General features: G+C 52.1%; 2 protein-coding genes and 1 pseudogene across 3 annotated transcripts in view; 1 reads left to right on the top strand and 2 right to left on the bottom strand.

Moving 5' to 3' along the window:
* Window positions 1-438: 438 nt before the first annotated feature.
* Window positions 439-2,652, bottom strand: LOC143822022 (uncharacterized; annotated as a pseudogene).
* Window positions 2,615-13,320, top strand: CKAP2L (cytoskeleton associated protein 2 like). Its single transcript, XM_077306974.1, has 9 exons — window positions 2,615-2,796; window positions 4,489-4,555; window positions 5,861-5,918; window positions 6,077-7,194; window positions 8,634-8,841; window positions 9,907-10,062; window positions 11,205-11,268; window positions 12,259-12,385; window positions 12,895-13,320. The coding sequence occupies exons 1-9, from the start codon at window positions 2,751-2,753 to the stop codon at window positions 13,118-13,120; spliced, it is 2,070 nt and encodes a 689-aa protein (XP_077163089.1). The 5' UTR covers window positions 2,615-2,750; the 3' UTR covers window positions 13,121-13,320.
* NT5DC4 (5'-nucleotidase domain containing 4) overlaps window positions 13,309-18,651 on the bottom strand; it is a 31,054-nt gene continuing 25,711 nt past the window's right edge. For both annotated transcript variants that reach the window (XM_077306976.1, XM_077306975.1), the window contains exons 15-18: window positions 18,150-18,210; window positions 17,450-17,626; window positions 17,056-17,154; window positions 13,309-15,642 (exon numbers count right to left, since the gene is read on the bottom strand). In XM_077306976.1, the coding sequence (XP_077163091.1) occupies window positions 15,589-15,642; window positions 17,056-17,154; window positions 17,450-17,626; window positions 18,150-18,210 (391 nt within the window). In that variant the 3' untranslated portion in view covers window positions 13,309-15,588. The remainder of the gene's footprint in view (window positions 15,643-17,055; window positions 17,155-17,449; window positions 17,627-18,149; window positions 18,211-18,651) is intronic.

The following is an 18,651-nucleotide window of genomic DNA, read 5'->3' as shown; positions in this document are numbered from 1 at the left end:
AAAGTTGCACAGACAGCAGGAGTTAAATATAACATTAAGTAGCTGGTTGACAACTATTGGGCACAAATTTCCCTCCATGTCTACCTACCTAAAGTTTCCTTGCCAGAACTGCTGTGTCCTTTATCACAGTGGTCCCCAACCTGCGGGCCGCGGCCCGGCGCCGGGCCGCAAAGGCCATGGCGCCGGGCCGCGGCTCCCTCTCCCCGCCCCTCCCCCCCACAGTAAAAAACTTCCCAGGCCGCAAGCTTGCAGCCCGGGAAGCTACTTACTGCGGGAGGGCGGGGAGAGGGAATCAGGGCCGCGCCCGCGCGGCCCGCGGGTGCGGCCCGCGGGCGCGGCCGGGCGCGGCTCGTGGGCGCGGCCCGATCCGCGGGTGCGGCCCGCGGGCGCGGCCGGGTGCGGCCCGATCCGCGGGTGCGGCCCGCGGGCGCGGCCGGGCGCGGCTCGCGGGCGCGGCTGGAAGCGTGGGCGTGGCCTGCGCGGTCCCTGCGGGCGCGGCCCAATGCCCTGCCGGTCCCCAGCCTAATAAAGGTTGGGGACCACTGCTTTATCAGTCGGTTTGCCATCTCAAATCCTCCCAGGTTCCCCTCCTGGGTGAGCCCTCCCCCTAGTCCTGCCTTCTGTAAGAAATGGAAGGCTCTTCTTCTTAGGACTGTACTGTGGAGTTCATTTCATGAAGAAAGTATCATTCTGAGGGAAAGGTGTATGGCTGTTTTTTTAAAATTGCCTTCTTATTATTAATAGACCTAGCATTGCACATCAGTATCAGAGCTGAGCTATTTCCCTTAGCCTCTTCCCCTGCGTCTCTTGGGATGGGATGATGGTTAGAAGGGCTCTGCGCCTATCCATATCTCAGGCCCCTTCGTTTAATATCCCTTTGCCTACCTCTGTACTTCCCCCCCCCCAATTGTTGGAATCCCTAGCTGCTACTGGGTCTCCCCCCATCCCCATCTTTAATTGCTTAACCCCATTCTCCCTGCCATTTCCTCCTACCCACAAAAATAATAATAGTATACAAATCCAACAGGGCTTCCTTCCCCAATCTCTCCATGTCATGGAGACTCTCGGGGGTTTTAGGACCATATCTACACTTATTCCCTATATTGGATGGGTAGATAAAACTTATTTTTAGATCTGACTCCAAAGCCAATCCAAGTCCAATTCTTCAAACTGATCTGGTCTCATGCTCTTAGGCTGGAGTGCTGAATCCCCATGTCAAGGCTCCGAGGCTGCAAGAGCCCATCTCTGGTGGGAAGAGCAAGATGCTGCCATTTCTGAGGCTGCACTGATGGCAGCCTACCAGGTGGCACAACGCCAAGGATTTCTGCTCCCAAGATGCCTTCAGGTATTGAGTTGTTCATTGTTTGGACACCACAAAAGAAAGTTCTTATATCCGGCCAGCTGGTGCCTAGATCTAAACACACTGAGGCTGAGGAGAGATGATCATTCTGGGGTGTTTCTAGGGAGCATCCTGGTGTCTTGGGCCTGCCCATCCAGCAGGGCCCAATGGATATAACAAGGGCCACGGGTGCTGTACTCCAGTCTGCCTGGACAGCCCCCCTGTAGGAACTTGAATTGAGGTCAGACACAGCCACGGCAGCCCAGGGGCCGAGGCCCCCGCATGATATCCACTGGCCAATGGACTGAAACCAAAGGGGTCCATAATAACCGTAGAACAAGATAAATTGGGGGCACAATCTGGACTATCCTCATTTGTATACCTGTGTAACTTCTCACGTCAAGCTTAGCAGCTACAAGTCCTGTGCCAGAGCATTCGTTTTCTACATTACGGCAACTGAATGTAATATCCACAAAGTTCAATGTTTGGAAGGTGACCGGTTCACGAAGCTCCGTACTGATAACACTGGCATCACTGGGACGCCCATCTTTCGTGACGTAACCACCAATGGGAAATCCAAGACTGCAGAACTTCTGGCCGTCTCCCACCTCCACACACAGCGTCATGGGGATGTTATCCTCAATCCAGTGATGCTGAGAATTCAGCAGCATGCTCTTTTTCAGGAAGTCTAGTCTATTGAGCCCATATGTTTTTGTACAAACGGGTTTGCAGCTCTCCAGCCTTTAAAACGTCAACTTATGAGGCGAAGGTTCAATCCTCTCTCCAAGCAATACCTGCCCAAGTTTTCCAGGGGGGCGTTTTCCTCCAGGCGCTTGGCAAACATCAAAGGCCGCGTATTCCTGCGGAAGGGCCGACCTCGCAGAGTCCAGGCGATTGACGAAGGGCAGAAGTTGACGGGCGCCGCGCCGGGCAGGGAGAGGGCCAAGGCCAAGGCCAAGGCCGGGGGCAGCAGGAACTGCACGAGGCCCATGGCCAGCGGACGCCGCTTTCTCCGACACGTCGAGGAGGCGCCTTCGCGGCGCGGGAGGGAGGGCGCCTCGACGCTTCCCATGAGCGACGGCAGCAACCCACACTGCAAGCAAATACTCCGCTTCCCCCGACGAGAAGGGGCTGGGGGGGGGGGGAGCAACGCTGTTGCAGAGGAGCTGCTCCGTATTCACAGCCCCGCGTCCGAAGCGCAGGGAGGGACTCCCGCCGGACCCCGGGCGGAGCTGCCGAGCGCGTCCCCGACCACTGCTCCCTTCCGCCCGCAGCCGCGCCTCTCTCCGTCGCCCCTCCCGCAGCCACCCCATGCTCGCGAGTCGCAGCCCGGAGCCTCTCCTCCCATTGGCCCGTTTGAACACAGCCAACCGGGAAGGCCGCCGCCGCCGCCGCCGCCCTTGGCATTGCCATGAAGCCGCCTCTGCCGAAGCGGGCTGCGGCCGCCGCCGCTCAAGGTAAACGGGACGATCTCTCGGCGTCCGGCGCGGCGGGGCTCTGGGCATCGGCGCTGAAGGGGCGAGGGGTCTTCTGGGCGGGTGCTCGGGGGCCCTCCCCTTGCCTCGGCCAGGACCCCTCGGGGTGCGTCTGTAGTAGCAGCGCCAGTCCCGAGGTGGGAGCCGGGGACCCCCTGGAACGATCGCTCCTCTCCAGGCGGCAGAGGGCAGTTCCCGGGAGAGAGGCTGCTTTGGAGGCCCCTCCCGCTCGCTCCCGGCTGGACCCCCCCCTCCCCCCCCGAGTTTCCAAGTATTTCCCAACCCAGAGTTGGCAGCAGGCCGGTGAGACCTCCTCCTCCTCCTCTCTGCGCCCATGGCAGCCAAGGGGAAAGAGCTGGCAGGTAGCCAAAGCAGGACAGATCCGTGCGGGGGGGGGGGTCTCGCCGTGCAGCCGCTCCAGGCCTTTGGATGCAGATAAGAGAGGCCGGCTGTCCTCGTGGCGCTTTGCACGGGGACGGCAAAGTCTGGTTGGGAAAAGGAGCGTGGGGCGTTGTCGCCGGGGCTCTCGGGGCAGAGCGCTTGTCTGACACCCGAGTTTAAATGTGATGCCGGCAAGGCAAACCAGCTCCCCGGGGCAACTTTCTGAGAGCGCCACATCTCTTTTGAAAGCAGGCCATGCTAAAGAGCTCTGTGTGATTAGCAGGCCCGCACCCAGCCAGGGTAGAGGCCTCTGGCACGTTAGGCATGCACTGTAAAGGTTTGTGTGCAAAGCCCCACCAATGAATCCTTTTGTCTTTCTTGTCAGGGTCCTGTCTAGAGATGTGAAGGCCTGAAGGAAAATTGGGGTTTTCGCTAAGGACTTCTTGAATTGGGGGCAACACCCACATTAAATATTTTCTTTTAGAATGTGTAAAAATTATTCGTATGATGAGGCCTTTTCACACTCAAATGCAAAGCATGAACACGTGTGAGGACTTTCTCATTTTTTTGACTGGAAAATTAAAACGGGAGAGCAATGGAAAAAACTGTTATACTTCTGAAATGCACAATTTTCAAGATTTTTTTTTTTTTGGTTTGCATTAAAAGGATTTTGGCAACTATGAATATGTTGTAATCTTTTTAGCAGTATTGCATTATTAAATAAAAAATATTTACAATACTCACATATTGTACTTTCTAATGTGACTATGAGAAAGTTTCTGTGCAGATAATACACTTCCTTTTGCTTACTGCAGAATTTCTTTATCTACCTTCAGCATTTTTTTTTCTTCCTGGCAAAAATTAAAGCTACTTGTGCATCCAGGACTGCAGTTTGCAACTCTCTCGTGAAATGCTTGCAATTCTTCCTATAGAAGACCAAGAATGTATACTTTTGTATACATTTTCTATGCTAAGTTTTAAATGATGTATTTTAGGTCTGATAGGAAAGTAAGCCCTCACATGCTTCAGTTCCCCCCAAATTCTAGGGGTTTTCCTGAGCACCTTTGTCCTTGAGGACAGTTTTCTGGGTCTTGCCACGGGTGCTAAGCAGAGAGTGCTGGCTTTGTGGCCAAATCCAGTATCACAAGCTGGAGATCTTGATGACTGTATGCCCTGGTCAGGTTCCCACAGGATGGGCTCTGAAACTGCCTCTTGATGGCAGCAGCTGGAGTGTCGCCTTCATTGACAAAGGCATCTTGCCAGTGATGTTAATGCTCTCTGAATCTCTTACAGAGGAGCGATGGAGGAAACTACAGGAATATTTAGCAGCCAAAGGGAAGCTGAAGCAACCCAGCACCAAGTAAGTAAATCAAATATGCAAATTGGGGGTTGGCAACTCTGTGCCTCTCATGCTGCTCTCCTTCCCCTGGCTGTGAGATTGCTAAAAATGTAGCAGAGTCAGATATTGACTCGTCTTCTGTTTCTATCGTCTTCTGGCTTCAGATGAACAGCATCCCAAAGCTGGTTTGTCCAAACAAGGCTGCCTTAACCCCTCTCATTGCCAAGTGGGGAGGGGTGCGTTTTCTTTCCTGCTCTCTAGGCTGTAAGATAATGTCGGTTACTGTGAAAGCCGATCATCTTCAGGGTTGTCTAGCTCTTGCAGAGAACACCCCCACTGGTTCTTCAGGCCACCTCTGCAGCTTCCAGTAACATCTTCCATGGGATCTCTTTGGTCCTGCCTTCCTGGGATGGACCACTGTGTTGTGGTGGTCTCGTCTTATCTGGAGGCCAGGGTCCAGGTCAGAAGATGGGGCAGGAGGAGGTTTTGCTGCCCTCCTCTTGGTGGTAGAACACAACTAGGGTTGTGTTATAGAGGCAAGCCACCTCTGAACATCTCTTGCCTTGAAAACCATATGGAGTTTCCAACTATGGCTTGATGGCACATTCCACCACCATGGATGTTGGTGGATTTGCTAAGCCAGTACCTGGAGTAAGGGAAGGGGGTGGACTGGATGAAGATGAACCGACCTTTTTTCAAGAGGGAGATGCTGCTGGTTGGTGTGTTAGCAGGTCTGAATACAGTATACCCCTGTGGTGGATGGGATTGCATGCCCTGTGAAGACATGAACTTGCTTTTTCGGTGATCTCCTGCTCTGGGATGCCCAGGTTGCAGTTAAGGCTTCTCTGGCTTATGGAGATTCCAATTTCGGCCTTTCCTGAATTCTGACCAGGTCAGTTGCACGTGCTCAGGTGACTGACAGGTGGTCCAGTTGAACACACGAAGGGGCCTTCTACTGAATCAGACTATCAAGGTTAGCATTGTCCATTCAGTGCTCCAGGGTCTCAGGTGGGGGTCTTTCACATCATTTCCAACCTGGTCCTTTTAACTGGAGATGCTGGTGATTGGATCTTCCACATGCCAAGCAGATGTTCCACAGAGCCACAGCATCTCCCCACACCATAACATGCTTTTCGTGGAAATGTTTAAGAAGAGTTCTCCGAAATAATGATTCTCAAGCATGAGTGCTCGAGAATAAGTTCTGCCTGAGCCTAGCGAGGGCCTATGCCCAAGCAAGTGTCTACCCATTTGCAGATTGAGTCATGGATGTGATGCTTTGGAAGTAAATTTTCATAAAATGACTGCTTTTCCCCACTTGCTTAACAGGCCATACTTAAAGGACAAGACTAATCAGCAGAATCTGATTCCCTCCAAATCAGACCCAGTAAGTACAGAAAAATATTCTTGTAGCTGGGGATTCCTCCTGGTCTAAGTTGGGGGTGGGGGGAAGGGGATAAGAAACTTCTTACTTACTTGTGTCTTCTGAGCATTCCTGTCTAGTTTTTTTTTAAGTCCTGGCAGATGCATCTTTTCTGTTTTTAGACTGCCAGATGTAAAAAATCCATTACCCTGAACAAGACAAAAGGCGAGCAGAAGAAGGAGACGACAAAATATTCGGTCCCTGCTAGCCGAGGTCCACAGAGCAGATCATCTAGCGCTCCTGCCTCTCAGAAACCCCAGAATGCACCATCAGGGCTGTCAAGAAAGGGACCGCGGCATGCTCTTCCTTCAAAGGCCTCTGCTGACAACCTTACCCGGAAACAGAGCACCACAATATCCTCCAAATATGGCTTATGTCAAGGAAGAAAGACTAACAAGTTGGAGCCAGTCACTGAACCGAGGACTCAAGCACTCCAGCAAACTGCAAAAAGTCTCACACATCCCAACCATCCTGGGGAGAGCAGGCAAGAAAAGGCTTTTAAGGACAACCTGGGGAGCCAGTCCCGTCTGGGCCTTGAGAAGAAGGAAGCTGCAAAGCTTGGGCTCCCATCTGGGTCCCAAACAATGCACAGCCGACCAAATGCAGGCTTCGCTTCCCAAGGCAGCATGCCTGCGAAAAGGCAAGCACAGACTTATCAGGCTACTAAGTCACAGGTCCAGCGCAACCCCAGAGGGCCTTCTGCTCATCTCAAAGGAGCTGATCTTCAGAAGCGAGTCCCTAGGGTGCCGGGAGCACTGGTTGCACTAAAGGTTGGCCAGTCCTCTATTCGTTCAAGGCCAGAAATGAAATGCCGGGGTGTAAATCCCAGGGCAACAAAGCAAGGTACCAACGTGCTAAGGCCCCAAAAGGAGAATGCAGCACAGTCAAGGACAGGCGGAGCTCCAGGTGCTCTTCAGACGGCACGGTTGAAGCAGCAGCGGCCGACTCCTTGCAAGGCTCAGCCTGTGAGAAGGCACCCGAGCAATTCTTGTGCCTCGAAAAACCGCTCGGTATCAGAATTAAGAGGAAAACGGACTCTCCCTTTGGCTGCACGTGATGGCATCAACAAGTGTGGAAGCTCAGCAAGGAGGAACCAGAGCAGTAAGAAGCTCCAGCAAGTGAAATCTCTCGGCACAGCCAATAGAATCACTGGCACTCTGAGATGTGAAAGAACGAAGTCAAGGCAGCTGGGGATGGGAACAGGTCAAGAGCCCAAAACCCCATGCACACAGGATCGCAGGCAAGTTGGGCCCCAAGTGTGCTTGCGTTGATCTGTCTAGTCCGCTCTCCAGTCCTGAGGCTTCCCTAGAGATCATCTGCTATCAGACCAGAGCAGATTCTGGGGTGGAGAGCGGGTTGATGGGAGTGTACATCTGCACCCTGCTCTTACTTCGGAGGTAGACTGACCTCCCACAATGTTCCTCCATCAGAACCTTGTCCCAAGAGTGGCCCTGATAGATGTGAATCTTTGAGTTTTCTCTGAGGAATGGGACAGCAAAACAGATTCATGAATAATTTTTTGTGCCCCCACTTTCTATGTTACGTTTTCTCACCTGTTAGACTTTAGCATCTCTCTTGTGGGGCATGGGAGGCTCCCATGAATTCTCATGGCAAAGCAGAAACATGAGTGACTCTGCTGTGTGTTGTGACATGCAAAAGAGATTCTCCCCCCCCCATTGTCTTCTTCATATTGTGCTGCCCCTGTAAGGAGCTGTCTCCTTTTCAGCTCCTTATTTGTAGCACTACCTTTTTATTTTGCAAAGCTGGCTTGCAAAGGATTACAACATTAAAACCCCCACAATAAAATATAAACAATCCCTACATTAAACCCCACTAAGAGCCTCTTGTGGCGCAGAGTGGTAAGGCAGCCGTCTGAAAACTTTGCCCATGAGGCTGGGTCAAGGTTGACTCAGCCTTCCATCCTTCCGAGGTCGGTAAAATGAGTACCCAGCTTGCTGGGGGGTAAACGGTAATGACTGGGGAAGGCACTGGCAAACCACCCCGTATTGAGTCTGCCATGAAAACGCTGGAGGGCATCACCCCAAGGGTCAGACATGACTCGGTGCTTGCACAGGGGATACCTTTACCTTTTAACATTAAACCCCATTCTTCCTGCAGTGACAGCAGCAACCCTCCCCTCCCCATCTGTTCCAAATCTCCACCCCGACCGGTGCCTAAGGGTGTTAAGATGTAACAGGGGAAAGGCCTGATGTCCAACTTGGTCAAAGTTACTGGCTAATAGTCCTCCCAGGCTGTATCTGCAGCCGGCATCCTTTGCATTTCACTTTCCCTATTTTTGCATGACTGCAAGAACCATGCCCACAAACGTCAATGCATGAACGAGGGCTGAAAAAATGGGCTGAGACAGGAAGTGCCCTCCAAGTGGGTGGCAGTGGCCATGAACTTGCTTGCTGTTTGCATGTTGAGGGGAGTCCTTGTAAATCTCATTAATGACCTTGGAGCCACCTGACAACGTACATTCATGCACCCCAATACACCCTTGTTTTAGCATCACAACCCTGAAGGAAAGAGTGGTTCAAGCTCAGCCAGAGAGCTTCAAGGGGACTTGGATTGGGGTCTCCCTGGTCCAAGCCCAATGCTCCACTCCACTGCACAGGCTCGCATGCATGTAGGACATGAAACTGGTAGCCTGATGACGTCGTCTTGTTTTTCCACTAGGAAGCTGTTGGAACAGTGGCTAAAGTCCCAAGGGAAATCCTACAAGCGGCCACCGATGACCCTGCCTGCTGCAAAGCCTCGGAAGAAAAGGGCGAGTCTGAACCAGTCCTTCTGGAACAGCCTGGGGGAAGAGGAGGAGAGGACGGATCGCAGCTTGATTGAGAAGATCTCAAGTACATTGACCGAGTGCCTGAAGCTTGCTGAAGAGGTGGGCTTTGGAGCTTTCATCTGGTGTAGGGGAAGTTGCAGGGATGTAAATTAGGGATGAGGCTTAAGTGTCTACAACTGGAGAAGGTGGTTCTATTGTGGCTTTGCTTGCTTGTTCATCTCCGAGTCCCACTGTCCTACCTGCTCTCCATAACAAGTAGGGCTATGTACCCCACAGCAGGCAGAGAAAAGATGTGGAGTCAAGGGACCAATGGGGGACCAGGTTAGGAAAATGTCACATTGCTCCTGTTTCTTTGGTACTTTCAAAAGTTTATAGCATTTCTGGGGTTGCATCCTGCCAACCTGACCCCGAAAGCTTTGTAATGTTATCCTGCAGCCTTGCCTCCTGCAAGGGGCACTGTCTCCAGGTCCCCAGGATATACAGCTACCAGCTTCTGTGGCTTGAACTATTTCTGCAAAGAAGAAGAACAGGTTGCAGCTTTTGCAAAACCTCTGGAACTGAATTAGGGTCTGGAAACAAATTACTTCTCCCTCCACGAAATCTAAATTAGAGCTGGACTACAATGTGTGAGTCCTGTTTTGAAAAGGGGCACTTCCAGGCCTTGTAGGCGCACTATGCAAGCTACAGTCCAGTTCTGGACGTAAATGACTCCTAGCTGGTGCCTTCCTGTTCAGGGTCAGGCCTCCCATGAGCAGACAGCAAACTATTTTATCTCATTGTGTTTATCCTGCCTTTCTAAGTACAGTTCGGATTAGTTTATCAGTTCTAAATACAAAATAAAGGGCTCTGTTGATAATGGTTGCTAAGGCCATCTTCCAGACAGTGCCTGCAAAGCCACCTTGTTCCTGCTGGGGAAGTCAGCTCCCCCCAATGATTGGCCTTTTAGTGAAAACTTGTTCTGACCCACCCCAAGCCCAGTTTTCGTCCACCGTCTGGCAACTGCCACCCGGCAAGCATGATATCGGCCACGATGTCTTCAGTTACGGATGGCCAAGGGAGGACCACAGTTTGTGTGCACAGGCAATGTGTTTCACTGCTCCTGCTGACCTTCCGTTTTCTTTTTTTTAACCCGTGCTGCTCTGAATCCTGTCTGTTGCCTCTTAGGGATTCCCTTCAGAAGAGATCCTGGCCATGCTTTCCCAGATCCCGGAGGCAGAGAAGTTTGCCCAGTTCTGGATCTGCAAAGCAAACCTGCTGGCGCGACACGGCACATTCGACGTGGCCGGGCTGTACGAAGCGGCTGTTCGTGCCGGGGCTGTGGTGAGTAGCTTTCCATTTGCCATCAGCGGCTTGCTTTGCTTTAGGATCATCGTGCCTGGCGCACAGTGGCTAGCTGGTTCTCCTGAGTAAATTCTGTGCTTGGATTCAGTCGGGCAATTTGCACGTTCTGTTTTCTCTTTCCTAGGCCTTGTGGGTACATTTTGTAACCTAAACCAGGGCAGGGGAGGTGTCTGCTGCCAGCCATGGGAATTAGGGGTGATGCAACACAAATGAGCGATCACAGGTCTTGCTCCCTAAACCATAGACCCCCACAAAGGGGGAGCCTTGCATGGGGAAATCACTTCTTGAGGCCATGGGGGTTGCTGTCTTGAGCAGGCTTCCTGTCCACTGATCCTGGAAGGGCACCAGAGAGGGAACAAAATGGTGTTGCTAAAAGCTTCAAGAGAGGTGCAGGCAGGCAAGAATTTCCTGGGATGAAGTAGGGGATGGGACAGGGTGGGTGAATTGGGGAGGGGGGTTGTTGACCGGCAGTATGCAGCACCCCTCCCTATCAGACTCTTGATACAAGCTCAGCTATAGCAATTCTAATTCTAGTCCTGGCTGTTTATAGGAAGTGTGGGGAAAACAACACACGAGATGAGTGTCTGAATAGCTACACAGCCAACAAAAAGAGGCTGGAGAAAAAACTGGATTGTTTAAAGCAGGGGTAGTCAAACTGCGGCCCTCCAGATGTCCATGGACTACAATTCCCATGAGCTCATGGGAATTGTAATCCGTGGACATCTGGAGGGCCGCAGTTTGCTCAGAATGCAGCTCATACCAAGTGGGAGGCTTCCTCTGCCCTTTCCCCCATTTCTTTGGAATGAATGTTCAGTTTACTTTCTTAGAATTGTCAAAAAAAAATAGAGAACATATTTGCACAGTCCATAAACATGCATGGATCAAGGTCTCCTAAACCGGGATATGGGTACGCATGACCTCTGTAGCAAAGCAGCCGGGAATGCCGAGGATTTAATCCCCAGCTGCATTCCTCATCCGGCCGAGAGCTCTTCCCTGCTGAGCCGGAGCCCCCTTGGCGACATCAACACCTCCCCCCATAGCGAGAGCATTCAGTGCTCTGAAGCACCCCTGCCTTGCATGTCAGGCGTGTCTGCTCAAGAGTCGCTTTTTGTCTTTTGTAGCCACTGCAGAAGTTGAAGGAGGTTGTCGTTGATCTTTTGAAGAACCCAGGCAAGACAACCCAGGGTAAGAAATACAGAAGGGACAAAAGTGGTTCCTGCATTCATGAAAAGGCACTGGTTAACAGCTGAGGCTGGAATCCCATACCCAGCAACATGGCAGACCTGCTTCTCACTCAGGAAAGGGAAAGCTCCTTTGACTGCCCATGCTTCTCCCTCCCAGGTGTGGGCTCATTAGTGGTCAGGGTTTCACCTGGAAGCCTATACCTGCCACTCAGTGGGAGGACAGAGGAGGAAAGGTCAACTTCTTCTGTCCCTTCCCTTCAAGGTCACCTCCCAGGATCTGTTAACACAAGAAGCCCAAGTTGTGTGCTTGGACCAGGGCTCCGTCAATGCCACTTAGTTATCCTGGCGTCTCCAGTAGGAAGTGTGGGTTTCTTGGGGGTACTCTTACAGCTTCAAGGGATTACAGGATTGGGAAAGAAAAGTGGGGGGAACTTCCTGCTCCCACAGTGACCTAGGCCCATTCTGCACCCAAGTGTTAATGCAACTTGAATGCACCTTAGAAGCAGATTTTCCTGTTCTGCACAGGAAAAGCCAGCCACAAAAGCACAATGAAAGTGCATTATTTTCCATGTGCAGAATGAGTCCAGGAAGTAGGAGGCCACTCACTGAGCTGACCAATAAGCTCCAGACAGCTGGCTCTGCGATAACATGTTGAACTACAGGTTCTGAGGCTTGTGCCCTGAGGGGCAAGGGCCACGTTGGAATTTTGAGCTAGCAAGCATTTTGGGACAGGGATCAGTGCCCATCCAACACCCAGCAGCAGCCTGCCCCAAGGCGGGAGTTCTCAAGGCATGTGGTGGCAGAGTTAAGAAAGAGCGATGGCTGTAATGCTTCCCGCGCCATTCATCTCGGCAGTCTACCGTCAAGCTTCAGCATGTCTGGACCACCCTGGGGAGACAAGGACCGTGCCTCAGGCTCTTCTCTGCCTCCAGGGCACAGTCTTTGGCCATCCAGTTCTATGTCCCTTGCAGCTCTTTTGTCTCTTCCACAGAGATCCCTGCTCAAGTTAGTCCTCTGCCTGCCAGGGACCAGGCTGAGATGAGTCCCCCGAGCACCGTGCGACGCCAGGCTTTCCAGCCGGTCTCAGGCATCAAGCTACAAGTTGTTCCACTGCCCAGGTAAGGGCCCTGGCCTACCTCTGCCCCTCCCGTCTTCTGGTCCCCTTCCTTTCCCCGTAGGGGAGCTGGCAGAGGAGCCTGTAGCTTGAGTGGCAGCACGCCAGCTTTCTTGTTGACACCATTCCTGCTTGGTGACAGCTGCTGGGTGCTTTTAAGCCCGGACAAATGGCTTCAGGAACAGAAAAGTGGGTCATGGCCGTCCCCAGGCTCCAGTGCTTCTTCCACTGCCAGAGCCCGCCTTTCCCAAAACGCTAACCATCGGGCCGGCCAGAAGCGGAATGAATGCAGTGCCAAGGGGCTCAATTTGAATAGCACCTCTCGTCCGCAACAGCGTGCATGTGGGGGGCGGGGGCTTGGCAAAGATACGCAAGCCTGAACTCTAAGGTATTTTGTTGCTGGTCACTGTGACCCAGTAGTGGTTTGCCCGAGAGAGCAAGAAGCCCTGCTCTCTAGAGTGGGACCCATGCGAAGGAGAGCAGCTGACCGTGTTAACCTTCTCTGTGTTTCAGAGTGAGAGAGCTGTGTGCAGGGCCAGACACAAAGCTCTTGACTCCAGTGCGGCGTTCCCTGCGGATAGAAGGTGCCAGCGCTGGCTACCCAGAGATGCTGAAGGATCACAACACGGTAGTGGCTTCCCTCGACGAACTTCTGCCCGAGGTGCATGGGAGCCTTTTCGTCTTCCGCAAAAACGAAGCCTTGCCAGAGGAGGCGGAAGGGGAGCTCTTGAGGTGGTGACCCTACCCCAGCCCCAGCACACCTCCATCCTCAAGGACAGCTCAAGGACACTGAATTATCCCCCTCCCCTGGATGGCCCCCCTGCGTCTCTAAAGGCCTGGCATGTGGGGCGCACCATCCTTCTCCCCTGCCACAGCTGTGTAAATAGACTGGAAACGTTTTTTTGAAGAACTCTCATAAAAGAATGATAACTTTGACAAGCTAGGTATCTTTATTTTTGTTGGAAGAAGCCTGTGCACATCACTGGCTTTGGGGAGTTGGGTGGGGGCACCCTTTTTTTTTTCACAGCAAGACTTCTTTGAGGAGCCAACTTAGCAGAGGAACGAAAAAGCACACTGGATCTTCTGTGCCTTGCCCCAAGCCCAGGAGAGAAGGGCCTCCTGCACGCTGCATGGAATGGGGCTCTCTGCTGTCTGTAATTTTCCCTCTGCCCCCTGGGCTTGGCTCCTGAGACAAGGCTCACTCCACTCTCTCTTTAAATCTTCTCCCTTAAATCCTGCTCCAGCTAACAAGGGCCTCCTATTGGGCTTGTTCCATGAGGGGTACCTGGAGGGCAGGGGGTGCTGGGGGGCACATGCTGGGGCGAGGATCCTGCAGCAAGTTGCTTATGACTTCAGCCTCAAAAGACCTTCCTGGCCTTCAGCTGCGTATCCTTTCTGTTCTGTGCGCCTTTCAGACTGACAGCTCGGGCGTTCCTGGTAAACTAAGGTGGGCACTCGTCACCCTCCTCCGCTGTAGAAATTTTGTGGTCTTTGGGCTAAAGTAGTAATGAGGTACCTTGCTACAGAGGAGGGGAAGGTTGCCTGGAGTCACAGACATGGCCGCTCTTCCTCCATGGCACATACAGTGTGAAGATTCATGCAGAACTTGAACACTGAGAGCCAAAGGCACATCCACATAGCCACTTCCTGTTCTCTGGGATGGGTTTGATTTCTCACATGCCGTGTGTGTCTCATAGCCAGGAAACCCAAGGATTGTCTGTCAGCCAGGCAAGGGACATTCAAAGGTGGCTTCCCACCGTCTACCTCTGGACCATAGCCCCTAGTGTTCCTTGGAGGAACAGCCACCCAAAGCCATAGAGCTCTCCCTTCCAAATGCCAACCAGGGTTGGCCTTACTTAGTTTTTGAGATCTGATGGGATTGGGTTTGCTTGGACTATCCAGCTCAGGGCTCCATGATGGCAACCAGGCCACCAAAGATCCTCTTGCTTGCACCTGACGCGTTTCTTCTGCTCCAGGGCTAATTGTTTCAGTCCTGGCAATGTCACCTTGGCATTCCTGACAAGGGCTCGAGCCTCGGACTACCTTGAAGGGGTCCGTGGCACGGGGCATCTTCTACAAGCACTGGAGGGAGCGATTCCTCCCCAAAGTGATGATGACTGCTCCAGAAGGAGACTGGCTTTCTTCTCCGGGTCTCAATGTGAGATGTTCATTCGGTTCCACCCAGGGGCCTTTTCAAATCCCCTCTCTGGTCTTTCCAGGTCACCCTGATTGCTGCTTCCCCCCTTTCTCCCTCTCTCCGGGCGGGCTCTGCTCAGAGGAGTAAAAAACATAAGCCTCTCTGATCATTGCCTTCCCCCCTTTTTCTTCCTCTTTCAGAGCGGTGGGATCCGGTGCTCTGTTTTGAAATGTTAAAAGCATGAGCAGATGTCCAGCCTGCTTGGCTCCAACATTTAGCACCCGTCTGGGTTCAAACACTTCCCCTTGGTTCTCCCGTCGATGGGGGGAAGGTTCTACTCATGTGCCTATAAAACCTGGGTCCGATCTAAGGGCAATGTCGCAGTAAATTTTCCTGTTCTACGTATTGCCTTAGCTGAGTGTTCATTTGTGTGTCCTATAAAACTAACTTTCTGGTGAAATGCAGGGTGTCGGTAGTCACTGAGTTGTGATATCGAGGAAGGGCTATGCAACTGGACTATTTTCTGGGTTTGTGACACTCAAACGCTACAGAAGTGTGCGCCGTACGAGCAGAAAGAGGATGGGGGCCTCGTGCCGGCATCCTCAAGAGCTCAGGTCTTCATTCCTCCCACTTAGGGAAAACTGACCCACCTTGTTCTCTGTTGCTGAACTGTTCCCTAAGGTGGCTGCCTTCAGGCAACGACTCACAGCTTCTTGGTGCAGAAATACTGAACTAGCGGCAGCCTCCCCAGGCAGCCACAGCTCTCAATTCTTGGGGGTGGCGCTTTTGGTGGCTGAAGGGGCTAGTGGGGAACGGTTGCAGACAGCAAGCCCTTCTAGGAAGGCCTTCTGCAACTCGCTGGGCTATTGCGCCCGGACCTACAGGCAGCCTTGGCCTCTCTTTCAAAACCAGTCCCTTCACAGATTAGGCCTTTCTGGCGTTGGCTAGGGAAATACCAACATCTGTGCCCTTTTAGAAGCCCCTCTTCTCCCCGTTCCCTCCCTGTCGTTTCCAGTTGAGCCACACTCATCCGTCACATCTGGTTTTCCTTCAGCTTGGATGGGAGGGATTCAGTCATCGTAGTCCTCGTCGTTGTTGGTCTCCTGGGAAATGCTTTGGAGCTTCTGCAGGGGACAAGGAGCACAGAGAGTTAGTTCTGCAGCCTGCTTCGCTACAATGCAAGAGGAGGGGGTTTCTACTGGGGAGGGGCTGGGGCTTTTATGTGCCAGTGACTCAGTTCCCCACCAAGCCCATACCGGAGTAGTGTTCTATGCTCTGGAATACAGCCTGGTCAGGAGAGCTGCTGGAGTGCTATGTATTTTCTGTCCGGCAAGTTGCATTATGTCTAGAGTAGCAGCTTGGTGAAATGGTTTGAGTGTTGAACTAGGGCAGGGGTAGTCAAACTGCGGCCCTCCAGATGTCCATGGACTACAATTCCCAGAAGCCCCTGCCAGCATTTGCTGGCAGGGGCTTCTGGGAATTGTGGTCCATGGACATCTGGAGGGCCGCAGTTTGACTACCCCTGAACTAGGATCTAGAAGAACCACATTCAAATCCCCATTTTCTCATGATGCTTGCTGGGTGACCTTGAGCCAATCTCACAGGGTTGTTATGAATGTAAGGTAGGGAAGGGGAGATGGTAGGCTACCCTTTCATCATTTTCCTTTCCTCCAGCTTTTCCTCGGTTTGGTTAGGCTGCAAGTGTGTGACTGAACCAAGGTCACCCAGCAAGCTTTCATAGCCCAAGTCTTCCAGCTCCTAGAATGACCCTTTAAGAAAATCCGTTTTGGGGGAGAACACACATTCTGCATGGGCTCCCTGGATAATTATGTTGCAGGCACCTTAAATATTGATCCCAACCCATTGCAGGTATTGCTGGCAACATATAAACATTTTAGATAGAATCAAAGCTCTATTTTCTCCTTCTCCCAGCCTCCTCCTTAGGTTGTGTGCCCCCCACCCCCAGCAATTTTGCTGTAACTGCTCACTTCAACGCCTGCATCTGTGTCCATGGTGTGTTTCTGCTTTGTTCCTTTTCCACTGTTCCATTATTAAAACAGTTACACTTGCATCCTTCCCTTACAGCTCAAGGAGGCTTACAATTCCAAGGACAAGAACACAAATTCGAGCAAAACTACATTTATCCCTCAACTCCAAGCGAATGCTTGCAGGTAAATCCTTGCAGATCAAAAGGCCTTACAATGTTTCCTTAAAACCTCTACACACAATGTCCCTTCTCTCCATCCAGAAGGCCATGCTGCAAGGAGGAGGCCATGATAAGAGAAGAAACAGGGTCTACTGGGAGGCCAAGCAGGCAACTAGAAAGTGGCAACCAGAAGGCTGCACTTGGTAGGCATGGGGACACGGGGGAGAGGTGGTCCTTCAGATATCATTAGAAGGCCTTCCACAAGGCCTGGAGCCCATTCTAACTAGATGGGGAGTGAAGATCAGTGAGAAGCCTTTGGGAAGAAAAGGAGCATGGTGGCAAAGTGTGAAGAGGGTTGAAGGATGCAAGACTTTGGACACCATCTACTCACCTGCTTGCAGAAGCCAAGCGGATGCATCCGGTGCCCTGGTATCAAGGCCGACTCACCAAACTCTATGCGTGTGTGCTCCACAGTGGATTCATGGGGCATCTGATGAGGGAAAGGATTAGGCACAAGGATGTCAGTGGGCGCATCACTGGTGGGATTGCTCCCCCACTCCATACTTGCAGTAGCAGCCCCCAAAAGCCTGTGCAGCAATAGGCCTCTGCCTCTAGCCCTAGTTGGGGAGAAGAGAGGAGTCTTCCAAGGGAGAAGCCAGACCTTCTGACAATTTGTCCACAACACCAACAGGGCCCTGCCCTTTGCCACATTTGAACACAGTTCTGACACATCCATCTAGAATCCTTCCACCATTGCACCCTGCCTTAAATCTGCCCCAACTTACCAGGGTGGGTGGTGCTCGGAAGAGGTAGCTGAAAGGGTAATACAGGAAGTTAATGAAGGAGGCGGCGTAGAGGTCAGCGTAGCGCATCAGCTGGTTGGCGAACAGGGTCTGGCGGGATCCGCAGCGGAACAGGCTGCCCATCTTCCCGTAGCACATGTCCATTTCGTGAGTGACTTTCTGCAACAGGGAGTGTGAAGACAATTTGGTCGGCCTGCAATGGGAAACCTGCCCTGAGGGCTAGAGGTGCTCAGCCTGTCCCTTGTTTGGAGCTCATTCAGTGCGGAAGGCAGCTATTTTTGATCATACCCTGCTGGTGGGTGTTTTCAGGCCAGAGGAGTTCTATGGACTCTGAGCTCAGCAGAGATTTCACAGCAAGCGGCGATACCTTTCTGCTTGTGGGATGTGCAGTGCAAATTGAATATATACATTTAATTATAAATAAGTAAAATAAACGAATTCCCTATATGCCAGTCACACGGGGGTCCTCTCACACATATTGCCCTGATATAGATGCTAAGGCAGTGAGACCTAGTGGTGTGTAGAGGACCGCACAGGGGCTGTGGCTCAGTGGCAGAGCAACTGCTTTGCATCCAGCAGGCCCATTCCCTGGCATCTCCAGTCGGCAAGATCAAGCAGCAAGAGAATCCCATCATATTCATGAGAACGTATTTCCGAGCTCTAATAACATGCAGGGCCCTACCTGTATGCGCTTCTTGATGGAGCTGATGTCTGGACGTTCACTGCTCCCACTGTCCAAGTGCCTGGGGAGAAACAAGAGCCCCAGGTGAGTGCTGAATACCCTCAGCAGTTCTTCATCCCTCGCCCCAGGCTTTGCTGGGCTGGCGCCCTTATCCCCAGCGGAGAGGAAGCAAGTCCTTCCTCCAGGCAGTCTATGAAGGGAAGGAACCTGCTGCTCTTTGGATGGGTCCCCTTTTCCATGGGGAAGCCCAGCTTGGGAGGCAAAGGCTAGCAAAAAGGAGCCTCAGCCTGTCTCCCTGCGGATCCTAAAATCTAGACTGGAAATCGTCCATGCAGGAAAAAAAACAACAGGGAAAAATATGTGTGTGTTTTATTCTAACAAATTGAAAGCAGAAATACTGGCATTAAATGGTTTCTTTTGAGGCAAACTGAAAACGGACTTTCAAAATAATGTTTTAAATACTACTTTTCATCATATAGAATCGTAGAATCAAAGAGTTGGA

This window comes from Paroedura picta, chromosome 12, assembly GCF_049243985.1.
Source record: "Paroedura picta isolate Pp20150507F chromosome 12, Ppicta_v3.0, whole genome shotgun sequence".
Lineage (NCBI taxonomy): Eukaryota > Metazoa > Chordata > Lepidosauria > Squamata > Gekkonidae > Paroedura > Paroedura picta.
Note: the sequence above shows the minus strand (reverse complement) of the source record. Positions and strands in the feature narration are given on the sequence as shown.